The sequence below is a fragment of the Haliotis rufescens genome, unplaced genomic scaffold (genome assembly GCF_023055435.1).
Source record: "Haliotis rufescens isolate VD_foot unplaced genomic scaffold, xgHalRufe1.0.p SCAF_46, whole genome shotgun sequence".
NCBI lineage: Eukaryota > Metazoa > Mollusca > Gastropoda > Lepetellida > Haliotidae > Haliotis > Haliotis rufescens.
In genome coordinates this window covers 1,847,360-1,862,976 of record NW_025964179.1, presented here as the reverse complement: position 1 = coordinate 1,862,976, position 15,617 = coordinate 1,847,360, and the positions used below count along the sequence as shown (strand labels likewise).

General features: G+C 44.6%; 1 protein-coding gene across 1 annotated transcript; it reads left to right on the top strand.

The window, feature by feature from the left end:
• The first annotated feature begins 238 nt into the window (after positions 1-238).
• On the top strand, positions 239-14,398 carry LOC124141593. The gene is made up of 6 exons (XM_048383208.1): positions 239-423; positions 5,156-6,245; positions 6,814-6,905; positions 8,462-8,627; positions 10,926-11,087; positions 12,117-14,398. The coding sequence occupies exons 2-6, from the start codon at positions 5,175-5,177 to the stop codon at positions 12,996-12,998; spliced, it is 2,373 nt and encodes a 790-aa protein (XP_048239165.1). The 5' UTR covers positions 239-423; positions 5,156-5,174; the 3' UTR covers positions 12,999-14,398.
• Positions 14,399-15,617: the final 1,219 nt, after the last annotated feature.

The window sequence follows — 15,617 nt, the reverse complement described above, 5'->3', positions numbered from 1 at the left end:
GAAAAAACAAACGTTCCATAATACATAAAAAAATAATCGTTGGCTAATTTGCCAGTACTATTTCTGAATAAACCAGCTGTGTCCTGGTCTGTTGAAAGAACGCTTCTCTTGTAGGCTGATATGAAAAGCCTTGTGTTGTTAGAAAGCCTGGCTTTGGTTGGTCGATATATGGTTAGTGTTTAGTGTTTATTTAACGTGTCTTGACAAGCAGACGACAGACTATCGCGGACAGGTTTGAACTCGTCTTGACTCGCTAGACGCCGGCACCTATATAAACTCCGATCTAGTTTTGCACACGCCACATCGTGTGGAACTGAGACAAGCGTCGTGCAGTAGGAGTGTCGATAGGGTCACATTCGTACATATTTCTGGATATAATTCTCCTGATTTGATTAAACAGAATATAAAGCTTTATAGTCCAAAGTAAGTATTGCATTTACACAATTTACCTGATATTATGTTATTATATCTGTCGCAATATTCACCGGTTCGTTGTCCAGACTACCAGATTGCCTATATTTAACTATACCTATATAACCTATATTTATAACGCGACGTGTATGCGTTATGCGGCTAAATGCAGGCGTGTTCACGACCGACATTGCTTGAAAGTGTTCTTATTTAATTGATACATGTGCTGAGAAGATCATGTGAAAGTGACATCCTCAATGTCGAGTTACCCGACCGGGAAATTAATCAATGAAGGCCCGCCACAAAACAAGGAAATGGGCGTTTTTCAGGTCATCGATGCCAGTTATCTCTTTGTTGTCGATTTGAATTTTGTATGTCAGAGATTCAAATCGATAAAAATATATATATATATATTTGACAATGAATTCCCATGCATTTCATAATTTAGTTTCTTTGTAAGCTAATCGATATAACATATATAAGTATATATATATATATATATATTCAACTTTTTTATCTCCTTTGTGGAGCTCTTCATAGTTATTTTATGACGCTTCACATATTATGTAGATGTTACCGTTATTCATACGACCTTTGTTCTTACACGAACGTAATGGTGAGTCTATTCACTCATATATACAGAGATTTTAATAAGTTTCTTCTACAGTACATATATGAAACCTAGAATCATATGTTTTCTCATGAGTGAAAACAACATAAAAGATAACTGTATTTGTTGCGTTGTAAGTTCATCACATACCAAGGCCGTAGCTTAGTCCACAAATAATAAAATTATCCGTCCTTGCAAATTACAAATGACAGCATAAATATATAAGTGATGAAAATAAGGCTTGCTGAATAAAATACTAATGAATCTATGGACCTCAATGACATGAACAAAACATAAATACCTTCGTATTATTGAAATACATAATGTACATATGTACGTCCAACGTTTGAGCCAAACTAGACCCTGGTCACCCTTTCCCAACTGATTTAAAAGTTTGCAACTTGTTCCTCACAACCCTACCCTCGAACTCCCACACTACACCCACACTACACCCACACTACATCCGCACTACACCCACACTACATCCACACCACACCCACACTACATCAACACTACACCCACACTACACCCACACTACATCCACACCACACCCACACTACATCCACACTACACCCACACTGTACCCACACTACATCCACACTACACCCACACTACATCCACACTACATCCACACTGTACCCACACTACATCCACACTACACCCACACTACATCCACACTACATCCACACCACACCCACACTACATCCACACTACACCCACACTGTACCCACACTACATCCACACTACATCCACACCACACCCACACTACATCCACACTACACCCACACTGTACCCACACTACATCCACACTACATCCACACCACACCCACACTACATCCACACTACATCCACACTGTACCCACACTACATCCACACTACACCCACACTACATCCACACTACATCCACACCACACCCACACTACATCCACACTACACCCACACTATACCCACACTACACCCACACTACATCCACACCACACCCACACTACATCCACACTACACCCACACTGTACCCACACTACATCCACACTACACCCACACCACACCCACACTACATCCACACTGTACCCACACTACATCCACACTACACCCACACTACATCCACACTACACCCACACTGTACCCACACTACACCCACACTACACCCACACCGCACCCACACTACATCCACACTGTACCCACACTAGACCCACACTACACCCACACTGTACCCACACTACATCCACACTACACCCACACTGTACCCACACTACATCCGCACTACACCCACACTGTACCCACACTACACCCACACTACACCCATACCACACCCACACTATATCCACACTACACCCACACTACACCCACACTATACCCACACTACATCCACACTACACCCACACTACACCCACACTGTACCCACACTACATCCACACTGTACCCACACTACACCCACACTACACCCATACCACACCCACACTACATCCACACTACACCCACACTGTACCCACACTACACCCACACTGTACCCACACTACACCCACACTGTACCCACACCACACCCACACTACATCCACACCACACCCACACTACATCCACACTACACCCACACTGTACCCACACCACATCCACACTACACCCACACTGTACCCACACTACATCCGCACTACACCCACACTGTACCCACACTACACCCACACTACACCAACACTGTACCCACACTACATCCACACTACACCCACACTGTACCTACACTACACCCACACTACACCCATACCACACCCACACTACATCCACACTACACCCACACTACACCCACACTACACCCACACTGTACCCACACTACACCCACACTGTACCCACACTACATCCACACTGTACCCACACTACACCCACACTACACCCATACCACACCCACACTACATCCACACTACACCCACACTGTACCCACACTACACCCACACTGTACCCACACTACACCCACACTGTACCCACACTGTACCCACACTACACCCACACTACATCCACACCACACCCACACTACATCCACACCACACCCACACTGTACCAACACTACATCCACACTACACCCACACTGTACCCACACTGTACCCACACTACACCCACACTGTACCCACACTACACCCACACCACACCCACACTACATCCACACTACACCCACACTGTACCCACACTACATCCACACTACACCCACACTGTACCCACATTGTACCCACACTACACCCACACTACACCCACACTGTACCCACACTACACCCACACTACACCCACACTGTACCCACACTACATCCACACTGTACCCACACTACACCCACACCACACCAACACTACATCCACACTATACCCACACTACATCCACACCACACCCACACTGTACCCACATTGTACCCACACTACACCCACACTACACCCACACTGTACCCACACTACACCCACACTACACCCACACTGTACCCACACTACATCCACACTGTACCCACACTACACCCACACCACACCCACACTACATCCACACTATACCCACACTACATCCACACCACACCCACACTGTACCCACACTGTACCCACACTACACCCACACTGTACCCACACTACACCCACACCACACCCACACTACATCCACACTACACCCACACTGTACCCACACTACATCCACACTACACCCACACTGTACCCACATTGTACCCACACTACACCCACACTACACCCACACTGTACCCACACTACACCCACACTACACCCACACTGTACCCACACTACATCCACACTGTACCCACACTACACCCACACCACACCCACACTACATCCACACCACATCCACACTACACCCACACCACACCCACACTGTACCCACACTACATCCATACCACATCCACACTACACCCACACTATGCCCACACTGTACCTACACTACATCCACACTACATCCACACTATACCCACACCAAACTTACACTATACCCACACTACACCCACACTACATCCACACTACACCCACACTACACCCACACTACACCCACACTACATCCACACTACACCCACACTACACCCACACTACACCCACACTACATCCACACTACACCCACACTACATCCACACTACACCCACACTACATCCACACTACACCCACACTACATCCACACTACACCCACACTACATCCACACTGTACCCACACTACATCCACACTACACCCACACTACACCCACACTACATCCACACTACACCCACACTGTACCCACACTACATCCACACCACACCCACACTACATCCACACTACACCCACACTACATCCACACTATACCCACACTACATCCACACTACACCCACACTACATCCACACTACATCCACACTACACCCACACTACATCCACACTACACCCACACTGTACCCACACTACATCCACACTACATCCACACTACACCCACACTACACCCACACTACATCCACACTACACCCACACTATACCCACACTACATCCACACTACACCCACACTACATCCACACTACACCCACACTACACCCACACTACACCCACACTACATCCACACCACACCCACACTGTACCCACACTACATCCACACCCACACTGTACCCACACTGTACCAACACTACATCCACACCCACACTGTACCCACACTACACCCACAACACACCCACACTACATCCACACTACACCCACACTGTACCCACACTACACCCACACTGTACCCACACTACACCCACACTACACCCACACTGTACCCACACTACACCCACAACACACCCACACTACATCCACACTACACCCACACTGTACCCACACTACACCCACACTGTACCCACACTACATCCATACCACATCCACACTATACTCACACTATACCAACACTACACCCACACTACATCCACACTATACCCACACCAAACTTACACTATACCCACACTACACCCACACTACATCCACTCTACATCAACACCACATCCACACTATACCTACACTACAACCGAGCCAAGTAATTCCAGCCTAGTTTGGCAAGGGTGGAAACTGGACTTTTAAAGTCAGTTAACTCTCTAGCCTTGGGAAGATGGTCAAGAACTTGCCAAGTATCAAATAGTTATTGACATTTTTGTGACAGTTCTCATGTTTGTTTCAGTTTTGCCCAAATCTTCAAGATGTTCGCAGATGCAGTGAGAAAGCGGTCAATGCGTCGGCTGATGTTCGACCAGGAGGAGCTCAACCAAAACCCTGTTGAGAATGTTTCAGCAGCCCCGCTAGATGAAGACATGTTCGAGTGGCACTGCAACATTAAACAGGACGACATTATCTATCACCTGCTCCTTTTCTTCCCTAAAAACTACCCCTACGACTCCCCAAGTGCTGAGTTTGTGCCTTCAGGCTTCCAGTACAACAGTGGAGCAACCAAACCAGGCAAACGCGGCACAAAGATCTGTCTGAACATTTTCAGTGACTTTGCTGACATTCATACCGAATGGGCAGATCAGAAGGCATTGGGCTGGTCCCCTGGATATACCATTCAGACCGTTCTGATGAACGTCATCTCCTTTCTGGCGGAGACGCAGCAATCGACCTGGGCCTGGATGAAAGATGCGAACGACAACAACCTCAAACTGTCCAAGAGCTTCAGCTGTAAAGAATGCGGCCACACCTACAAGAAGCCCTATCCTTCATTAGAAACGAAACCAGCTGCCAAAGCACCAAAGGTCAAAGATGATGGAAAACCGGAAATTATCGACTACATCTCTAAGGATCGATTTAAAGTTGCAAAGCCCAAATCTCGGGATGATTTGTACGGTTATGGCTTGGTTGTGTCGGGACCCCCCAGCAGACCCTCCCTGACAACGCCCTGCGAGTTCCTGACGGGGGAGTCCTACTACGGGATGCACAAGTCCATGGGCAAGGTCCAGAGTGTGATGAAGGAAGACCTGAAGTACTTCCTCCCACTCTACATCCACCCGTTGCATGGCAACGAGATCCAGCCCACGTTTGAAGCCACGATGAAGGAGCTGGCCCAACTGTTGCCGAGCTGCAAGAGGAAGACCGTTGCCGAGATGGTTCTCAAGGTCATCCCCAACCTCATGAGCGCCACCGTCGTGGAATTCTCCAAAGGAACCCAACACACAAGTGAGAACAGTCTCAATGGTTACTTTGCTCTACATCGACTGCTCCTGTGGGCGATGGAGATATACACTGAACTGCAGGACATCGTAGAGGAGAGGCTGAAGGTGAGATTGGATTATGTGCCCTTGGGTCAAGGTACTTTTTAAAGATCATTCTGTGTGGGTTTTTGGGTTTCACATCCCATCTGGTGCATGCAGTAAAACTCCCTCTGTATTTGCCTTGCTTCTGCATCATTGTTGGACTGGATTCTGGTAACTCTGAATTCTGGTAACTCGGAAACATTGTCACATCTGTAACCTTGCTGTTAGTCCGGGTTTTCTATTCCCAAACATGGATCCATTCTTGGTGCTTCTGCAACAACGGTGCAGCAGTATATGATCATTGCTAAAAGCAATGCAGCACTCAGTTCTTTTTCAGCTATATGATGGCGGTCTTTAGAAAATCGAGTCTGACCATCCATCCGTTAGTCGCCTTTCACAACAAGCATAGTCGCTTTTTACGGCAAACATGGGATGCTGAAGGCCAATTCTTCCTGTGTATCATTGCTGAAAGTCTCCATATTCTCCAACATATTCACATCCAAACCACACAATGTTCTTGTGCTGGATAAAGCCTATGTCTGCTTCATTATTAACATGCAATAGTTTAACTGTCTTGTTGTATTTTCTGCAGAAATTCATCGATTCGGAGGATAATCGAACAAAGAAAGCCTGTCCTCATATCGGTGAATGGCTGCTTCTGCTGACGGCCTCCAGCAAGTACAGGTATGGTCCAGACACTGTCCCTGAAGAACATTATCATCACTTAATCCATAGTTTGTGATGCGATATACCAATCAGATAAAGATGGTACCATGACCTGGTAGATATGCAAATGAGGTCACCTGGCAGGAGCAACTTCCAATAAGCTCCCATGGTTCAGTCTAGGATTTTTCTGACATGGGCCCTTTAAGTGAAAATTTGTTAAAATGTGTTAAAATGCCCAAAGGTATTTGAAATTTGTGGGCCTTTTTTCAAATTTTAATAGGGTCTAAACACACAAGGCCCCACCCTAGAATTATCCCTGAGCTTCATACTGTTGTATAATGGATTAAGGAAATGTAGAACAAGGGTTTTAATTCACACAGAGCACATGGCATTCATGCAGGCAGACATCTTGGAAGTCCCCCCTTTCTTACTCCCTAACTGAAGAGTACATTTTATAACATAAGCTGTCTGGAGTTATCTCCCCTAGACCATACCATGAACACATTAAGCCGTCCGGAGTTATCTCCCATGGACCACTACATTGAGAGTACATACAGACATAACACATACATCGATGCAATGACTACTTGCTTGAAAATTTGTTGCCTAAGTTCCCAAACTTTTATAGATGTTTCCCTGTGTGAGTGCTTATTTAAACAAACATGGATGCAATTCCTTGGCACTGTAAATACATGGGGAGTCACATCATTGTATTCCTGCTCAGTGTCTAACACTTCTTCAGTGAGTGAAATAATGGCTTGGACCTTAAATGAATTATTGTAAGAATGACATCATCAGATGAAGCGATTGTTATCCTTGTGTGCTTTTGTATTATAAAATTTATTTTCTGAGCCTTAACAAGGAGCTTTTAACATTAATTAACAAGGGACAAATAATCCACAACTCTGAGTTGCGAGTCTTTCTTCTGAGAAAATGTAGACCAATGTGGGTTTCCTGACCTCAAATGGAGACATCAGCTCAGTGGGAACAATGACGCATTATACTGTTGGAAGCGTCATGAACAATGGATGACGCCATCAATCATTTGCAACAAAATTAATTCACTCAGAACAGGCCATTCCTCACAGCTCATACGGTATTCTCTAAGAATACAATCTTTGTTCCTTGAAGATACAAATACACACTTGGCTAAACTCTCAATATATCTGAATAACATTTATATGTTGAAATAAAATTGAGGATAAGCACATGCTTCTGACGGCGATCTGTAAAAAATAGATTGAGTGAGTGAGTGAGTATGGTTTTACGCCGCTTTTAGCAATATTCCAGCAATATCACGGTGGGGGACACCAGAAATGGGCTTCACACATTGTACCCATGTCGGGAATCGAACCCGGGTCTTCGGTGTGACGAGCGAACGCTTTAACCACTAGGCTACCCGACCGCCCCGTAAAAAATCGAGTCTGGACCAGAGCATAGTTGCTTTTTTCAACAAGCATGGGTTGCTGAAGACCTATTCTACCCTGCAACTTCACGGGTCAGCACTAGTATTAGTTTTAGTAGTATTACTAGTAGTATTTTCATCATTGTTCTGTAACTATGTGTGTTGACAGGTGGCAGGAGGCAGCCAACGCCTATCTCTCCGAGTCGTTCAAGCGGAACGTGATGTGGTACGTGAAGGATGACGAGAAGCTGGGGTACGTGGACACCGACATGGACTACCGCCTGACCAACACCCTCACGCGCACTGCGGTCAGCAGGAAACTACTCGCCTTCCAGGTAAACAAGGGACATGGTCACATCTTGTATCTTCCCCAGGCAAGAGAGTTAACTGACTTTAAAAGTCCAGTTTCCACCCTTGCCGAACTAGGCTGGAATTCCTGGGCACGATCGTAGCGCCACCAGTGGCTATTATGAGTTATGTCCTTTCTATGCCTCTCCTATTGACCAATCAGATTCAACCTCTTGTATTACTAGCATTTGCTTCAAACAAAACGGTGGTGCCCAGTCAAGACGATCTGATCGATAATCAATATCTATATTGTGATCAAACAAGTCTTACATCGCGAAATGCATCAAATCACGTGAGCACCTTGATTAAAAATATGAAAAGATATAGAAAATATTTGTTGGCAACGAGTTAGCGGTGCACATGCTTTGCAAATCCTGCAGTCGACCGAACTATGCATGACACTTTACGAACCGGATTTCGATCTCGGTGCGCGATTTTGATTGGACTATGCATAGACTCGTTAGTCCAGCCAAAATGTAACTCCATAATACCAGCCTAGTTCGGCAAGGGTGGAAACTGGACTTTTATAGTCAGTTAACTCTCTTGCCTCGGGAAGATGACATCTTGGAGCAGCACTAAAACCATGCCCTTATTTCTATGGTGTCTCACTCACCTGACTGAAAGTCCCTGCTTGTCTGTCAATGTAAACCTATGTCATGGCCTGCTTGTCCTTCAGTGTAAACCTATGTCACGGCCTGCTTGTCTGCCAAGTAAGCCTATGTCATGGCCTGCTTGTCTGTCATTGTAAACCTATGTCACGGCCTGCTTGTCTGCCAAGTAAGCCTATGTCATGGCCTGCTTGTCTGCCAAGTAAACCTATGTCATGGCCTGCTTGTCTGTCATTGTAAACCTATGTCACGGCCTGCTTGTCTGCCAAGTAAACCTATGTCATGGCCTGCTTGTCTGCCAAGTAAACCTATGTCATGGCCTGCTTGTCCTTCAGTGTAAACCTATGTCACGGCCTGCTTGTCTGCCAAGTAAACCTATGTCATGGCCTGCTTGTCCTTCAGTGTAAACCTATGTCACGGCCTGCTTGTCTGCCAAGTAAACCTATGTCATGGCCTGCTTGTTTGTCATTGTAAACCTATGTCATGGCCTGCTTGTCCTTCAGTGTAAACCAATGTCATGGCCTGCTTGTCTGCCAAGTAAGCCTATGTCATGGCCTGCTTGTCCTTCAGTGTAAACCTATGTCACGGCCTGCTTGTCTGCCAAGTAAACCTATGTCACGGCCTGCTTGTCTGTCAGTGTAAACCTATGTCATGGCCTGCTTGTCCTTCAGTGTAAACCTATGTCACGGCCTGCTTGTCTGTCAGTGTAAACCTATGTCATGGCCTGCTTGTCCTTCAGTGTAAACCAATGTCATGGCCTGCTTGTCCTTCAGTGTAAACCAATGTCATGGCCTGCTTGTCCTTCAGTGTAAACCTATGTCATGGCCTGCTTGTCTGTCATTGGTGGACATTAGTTTGGTCAACATATCCTCCAACTGTTGGATCAATGAAGCTGTAACGTCACATTAGTTCCCACCTTAACATGACACCTGAAATTGTCCGAGTGGTTTGAACCAATTTCATTATTGTTATTTTTTTATGTACTATTTTTTTAACAAAGAAATGTACTAAATTTGGTAGTTGGACTCCATTTTTGTAGTAAATGTTGACCTTGTGGTGACAATGCTCTTAAAATCTCTCCAAGTGCATTTTTTGGCTCTGTAAACCTCTCCTCTGAAATTGCCAAACCGAGGAAGATGAATGTAGCGTGTGTGGTTCTCCTCATGACAAATTCAGGGTTTGTTCAAATCAGGGTTTTACTGTGTTTTACTATTTGAATATCAAGATTAGGTTGAAATGTCATAACTTTATTTCTTCAGGTGAGCTACAGAACCTTGTCTCTCAGTTTTTTTTGTTACATTCCTTCCAAAACGTATTTAGATCAGAAAGTTCTTCACATGCGACCACCGATGGAGGTGTCACCAGATAGCTTTTCTTAAGTGTTGACGTTGTTGACAAGTGTTGATTACATATTCAGGTGAACGACACTCACTTCTCAGACTCAGTCTGGATGTTTGTACAAAATAAGGTTGAAATGTCATATCATTATTTCTACCTAAGTCTGGTGAGCTACAAAACCTTGTGCATCTATTTTCTTAAAAACTAATCTAGCTCATGCAAAATGTGGACAATCACTTGGGAGGGCCAGAAAAAAAAGTCATTTGGAGAGTGTAAATTTTTGTAAACTTGTGGTTGGAATATGACCACAAATAGTCATGAATATGTTCTCATTTCCAGGTGTTGTTCCTGGATATTGCAATGCCTGCTGGGAAATCCCGGAAGGACCTCCTGAAACGCTATGATGACAACCAGGGATTTCCCTCGCCAGAGATGGTGAAGCAGATGAAGGCAGCTGTGAAACAGATCGTTGACTTGAAGACTTACGATGACTGGTACAAGGTGAGATTTACCATGACCGGTAAAAGGTAGGACTTACGATGACTGTTACAAGGTGAGATTTACAATGACCAGTACAAGGTGAGACTTACGATGACTGGTACAAGGTAAGATTTACAATGACCAGTACAAGGTGAGACTTACGATGACTGGTACAAGGTGAGATTTACAATGACCAGTACAAGGTGAGACTTACGATGACTGGTACAAGGTAAGATTTACAATGACCAGTACAAGGTGAGACTTACGATGACTGGTACAAGGTAAGATTTACAATGACCAGTACAAGGTGAGACTTATGATGACTGGTACAAGGTGAGATTTACAATGACCGGTACAAGGTGAGATTTACAATGACCGGTACAAGGTAGGACTTACGTTGACTGGTACAAGGTGAGATTTACAATGACCGGTACAAGGTAAGACTTATGATGACTGGTACAAGGTGAGATTTACAATGACCAGTACAAGGTGAGACTTACGATGACTGGTACAAGGTGAGATTTACAATGACCGGTACAAGGTAAGACTTATGATGACTGGTACAAGGTGAGATTTACAATGACTGGTACAAGGTGAGATTTACAAAGACCAGTACAAGGTAGGACTTACGTTGACTGGTACAAGGTGAGATTTACAATGACCAGTTCAAGGTAGGACTTATGTTGACTGGTACAAAGTAACACTTAGGATGACCGGTACAAGGTAGGACTTACTATGACTGGAACAAGGTAGGACTTACGATGATCGGTACAAGGTAAGACTTACACTAATGTGACTAGGTAAGACTTGAATGACTGGTACAAGGTAAGACTTACGATGACTGGTACAAAGTAGGACTTATGATGACCAGTAAAATAGGCCTATGACAGTCGTAGTGCCACAATCACTTTGTAGAAGTGTCCTGGACTATCCAATACCTTAAAATAGGCCTACGACAGTCGTAGTGCTATGATCTCTTTGTGGAACAGGGCCCAGGTTTGTAAAGCTTAGTAAGGTCATCTTACTGAAAACCTTTTTGTCATCTTTCAGCTTCTGAAGCTGAAGCCCCCAACAAAGAAGGAACTGTTCGACCGACTTGTCAAGGCTGTCAAGTTCTCCATCCAAACCGATGGCTACAAGTGGACATTTTGGAAGTCTGCAGGAGGTTGGAACCAGGTCCTCAAGCGTTATCCTGGTGGAAAGATTCCAGGGGAACCAGATCCTCCTAAGAAAGAACCAAAAGGAAAAGGAAAGAAGGTAGAAGAGGAGGAAGTGAAGAAACCAAAGGGGAAGGGGAAGGGGCCAGCTCGGGGGAAGGCAGCAGCAGCTGAAGAAGAAGAGGAAGAGGAGGAAGTGAAGAAACCGAAGGGAAAGGGGAAGGGGCCAGCTCGGGGGAAGGCAGCAGCAGCTGAAGAAGAAGAGGAAGAGGAGGAAGTGAAGAAACCGAAGGGGCGAGGCAAGGGTAAAGGTGCGGCTAGAGGGAAGGCTGCAGCAGTTGTTGAAGAAGAAGAAGAGGAAGAGGAGGAAGTGAAGAAACCAAAGGGGCGAGGCAAGGGTAAAGGTGCGGCTAGAGGGAAGGCTGCAGCAGTTGTTGAAGAAGAAGAAGAGGAAGAGGAGGAGGAGGAGGAAGTGAAGAAACCGAAGGGGCGAGGCAAGGGTAAAGGTGCGGCTAGAGGGAAGGCTGCAGCAGTTGTTGAAGAAGAAGAAGAGGAGGAGGAGGAGGAAGTGAAGAAACCGAGGGGGAAGGGGAAAGGTCCTGCGAAGGGGAAGGCAGTCGTCAAGGGGAAGAAGGGGGAAAAAGTGGAGGAGTCGGAGGAGGAGGATATGGAAGTGGTGAAGCCGACCAGAGGACGAGCGAGAGGGGTCAAGAGGACAGCTGAGGAGGCGAAGGTCGGGGGGAGAGGAAGAGGGGGGGCAAAGAAGAGGCGATAGTCTTGATGGAGGAACAACTTGCAGGGGAATCGAGCAAGAGAAGAGGATGGATCAAGTGTGCTGTTTTTATTTGATCGTAGTACTGTCATCTACGACATATTAAGTACTGTGTGAATGTTTTGTGCTGAATATCAGTTGAAGGAAAGGCATTGAAAACATGAGCTGAAGCTCTGTACGGAAGCTTTAAAGGGTTGTCATGAACTCTGAGATCTCTGTACAGAAGTGTCAGGAACAGTCAATTTCTGTGTGATAAAGTGTGAAAGAGGATTGCATCAAGAATATTTAGATATCGACTTCACATGTTTTGTATTGTTTCGCACAATATTCATGACATTCATCTTATCAAGAAAAGGGCGATCAACGCTTGTCTTAACAGTAGATAAATGTACATCTGTCTGTAACTTGTGAGGTGATTCACAGCAAGATATTGGGTATCAACTGAACCACTGCCATGTATCATAGGGGCCTTACCTTCACGTTGGAGAATAAGATTTCAACACATCAAATCAAACAAGAGATTGCTCAACAAAAATGATTCTTTCATTCTTAATATCCTGAATTCAACTTGTCCCTTGTAACTCGGTTAGTATCTCATTTTATCATCCAAACTGGCTCCCACAGGAGATATGGCTTGGGTGCGATGAAGCAATATCTTAATTGTAGATATCGCTGCAATGAAATTGCATCACAGTACTTTGTAGACCATTGTGAGGTCATTAGTTACCATGACATACAATCAAATGACATCACTAATGGCTCTGCTACTGAAGCTGTTGGCAGTACTTTTTACACTTAAGACACTGCTTATTACTGTCTACAAACTGAAAAAGTTGAAAGAATCGGCAAGCCTCGGAGTTTTTTCACTTTTATCAACTCTTGATGATATATTTGATATCAAAAGACACTCGGGTGAGATTCTCTATCAATACCATCCAGTAACTCCGTCTCCAAAGTTCTGTGGAAATATCACCACGACAAAGTTCGGGAATGCTGAAGGGTTTGGAAAAGACATTAATATAATGCCAAGTTTTCTATTATTTTACAATTGAGGACAATGTATTTTTTCCCTAGGTGTAAACAAGGAACTATTTCTTTGGACCCATCAAAAAATTTATTCATTCTCACTATTAACACAAATGTTTTTTACGTAAAAACTTGGGTATTTGCCACAATACAAACTATTAATCTTTTTTACCACTGTCGACAAACTATTCAATTTGGGCATAATTTTAACTAACTTTTCATTTAAAACATCTTCTTCATCACCCCCCAAATCAAATGGATGCTCCCTAGGAGACGATACTGAATGATGCATAATAATTGTCAGTCCATATTATCATTTTGTTTAGTTTTCCGCATTCATCATTACCATTTTTAAGAAATAAAATGTAAAACATTAATGTTTTTCAGGGTTTTTATTTTAAAATATGTGATCTCAGGAAGCTTTTTATGCCCAGGGAGTCCTGCAGCATCACTATTTTCTGACAAGATAGGATTGATAATTAACTGTCTGTTTTAAAGTTATCAACAGGCAGCTGGGGTTGGATCTCCCCAGGGAGCTGAGAATGGAGTCTGCCTCTGTGGTGTAGTGGACAGAGCATCTGCCCGGAGAGGTTTAGGTTGGTGGTTCAATCCCTGGTGACGTCATTCAAAAGATGTTAAAAGATGTTACCTGTCATTACCGTGTCTGGCACTCGGGATTTGGGGCTCAAACAAGGACTGGCCGGCTCGGAGTCGGTATACTGTGTCTGTGGGGCATGCAATAATCTTAAACCTGACCTCAATGTCATATGGAGATATTTCCAAAACATACATACAGATGAATGAAGATGGGGTGGTAGTTAACTTCTTCTAGGGGTAAATAAACAGGTGTCTTGAGTGATGTGATAACAATGGGTGAACAATTCATGCCACAGACCTCGAGACACACTGGTATTATTATATATACTACTCCAAAGAAGATGAACAACACCCAATTCTTTCATATGACTTCTTAGTCTGTCATGGCTGCTGGGTATTGCAACACACAGCCTTCCTCTTGTAGGTGTTCTTTAACTTGTTGTCAGTAGTATTTATTCATATTTAGTGAAAACCAGGGCTGGGACGGGTACCCTTAGGACTACCTGGACCTGTGGTTAGTCACGTGATATATTGTTTAATGACAGTTATCCAGTTGGTGAGTGAGTGAGTATGGTTTTACGCCGCTTTTAGCAATATTCCAGCAATATCACGGCGGGGGACACCAGAAATGGGCTTCACACATTGTACCCATGTTGGGAATCGAACCCGTGTCTTCGGCGTAACGAACGAACGCTTTAACCACTAGGCTACCCGACCGTGCCTACAATTATCCAGAACTCTGCGGTTACACTACAAGTCACTAATGTTCACATTTCTTTCCGACTTTGTATCTCTTGAGACCTACAATGGCTACCCGGGTAGGGTCAGGTAATAGGGGGTAGGGTACCCGGGTAGTAAATTTGGACTCGTCCCAGCACGACTGCAAACACAATCCTGAACAGCAATACATAACGATAGATTCTGATTTCTTAACTTAAAAAGTTTTTAATTCGGCGATATAAACAAAATGTTGAGGTTTTCCTCACGTGGATGAAGATG

Coding starts and splice junctions, on each gene's coding strand:
- LOC124141593 (XM_048383208.1), top strand. CDS start 5,175: ATGTTCGCAGATGCAGTGAGAAAGCGGTCAATGCGTCGGCTGATGTTC. Junction 6,906..8,461: donor ACGGCCTCCAGCAAGTACAG/GTATGGTCCAGA, acceptor GTGTGTTGACAG/GTGGCAGGAGGCAGCCAACG. Junction 11,088..12,116: donor CTTACGATGACTGGTACAAG/GTGAGATTTACC, acceptor GTCATCTTTCAG/CTTCTGAAGCTGAAGCCCCC.